The sequence below is a fragment of the Elephantulus edwardii genome, unplaced genomic scaffold (genome assembly GCF_000299155.1).
Source record: "Elephantulus edwardii isolate Elephantulus edwardi_28Jun2011 unplaced genomic scaffold, EleEdw1.0 scaffold00397, whole genome shotgun sequence".
NCBI lineage: Eukaryota > Metazoa > Chordata > Mammalia > Macroscelidea > Macroscelididae > Elephantulus > Elephantulus edwardii.
In genome coordinates this window covers 723,528-724,657 of record NW_006400147.1, presented here as the reverse complement: position 1 = coordinate 724,657, position 1,130 = coordinate 723,528, and the positions used below count along the sequence as shown (strand labels likewise).

Genomic DNA, 1,130 nt, shown 5'->3' with positions numbered 1-1,130 from the left:
AGTCTTACCCCAACCCTGATGTCAGTCCCATTCTACAACAGTGGCACTATGCAATATTTGTCTTTTTGTGACTGAGATATTTCACTCAGCATAATGTCCTCCAGGGTCACCCATTTTGGATAATATTGCATGAGTTCCTTGTTCTTCAATGCAGCATAGTATTCCATTGTGTGAATATAGAATATACCACAGCTTCTCTATCCATTCGTTTGTTGATGGACACTTAGGTTGTTTCCAATTCCTTGCTGTTGTGAACAAAGCCGCGATAAACATGGGTGTGCCAAAAACTATTTTTAATAATGGATTTGTGCTTCCAGGGGACTCCAAGAGGGGTCCAACTAATTTCTATAGCATTCCTGCCTAAAGTGCAAAGCTAGAATCTGACAAAACTGCCCAAATCCTAAACAGAAACACTACAAATGAGCTTAATAGAATATATTGAGTGGATAGGCTCCAAATAGGGCAGCACCAATCCTAAAGCACTGTACTGTATTAGGGAAGAGGACTGAAAGAGACTCAAACTCATTGCCATTGAGTCAGAACTAACTCAGGGCTGATTTTCCAGCAGGTTTCCGGAGGCTGCAAATCACACTGGAGAATGCCCTTTCTCCTGTGGAACCGCTTGTGGATTGGGACTACCAGAGAGGCAAGGCCTTTGAGAGTAAGTAGCAAAGCAATTTCTTATGAGGAACGGAATGAACAAACAGTCACTCTACCAAAAAGATTGGCTGACATGAAATTATTTCAGGAAGCAGCATATGATCAAGAGCCAGTGGCAATGAAGGAAGATGTTCAGCACTGAAGACACTGGCAAAATATAAGGCCACACTGGAAAAATATAAGGCCCCAAGTATTGATGTAACAGCAACTGACAAATAGATGCAGCCTTGGGCAGGTTCATCTGTCTAAGCCATGAAATCTGGAAGGCAGCTACCTGGGCAACTGACTGCATGAGATCCATATTTGTTCCCATTCCAAAAAAACTGATCCAACAGGATGTGTAAACTACTGAACAATATCATTAATATCACATGCAAGTAAAATCTTGCTGAAGATTATTAAAAAACAGATGGAACAGTCAGAAATTCAAGCTAGATTCAGAACAGACTGTGGCACCAGGGATATCACTG

The 1,130-nt window shown here is 41.4% G+C and overlaps 1 protein-coding gene across 1 annotated transcript in view; it reads right to left on the bottom strand.

Moving 5' to 3' along the window:
• Positions 1-107, bottom strand: part of MRE11A (MRE11 meiotic recombination 11 homolog A (S. cerevisiae)) — a gene marked incomplete at its 5' end in the record, with an annotated part of 96,664 nt that extends 96,557 nt beyond the window's left edge. Inside the window, one exon of the mRNA XM_006902363.1 lies at positions 86-107. Within this exon, the coding sequence (XP_006902425.1) occupies positions 86-107 (22 nt within the window). The remainder of the gene's footprint in view (positions 1-85) is intronic.
• Positions 108-1,130: the final 1,023 nt, after the last annotated feature.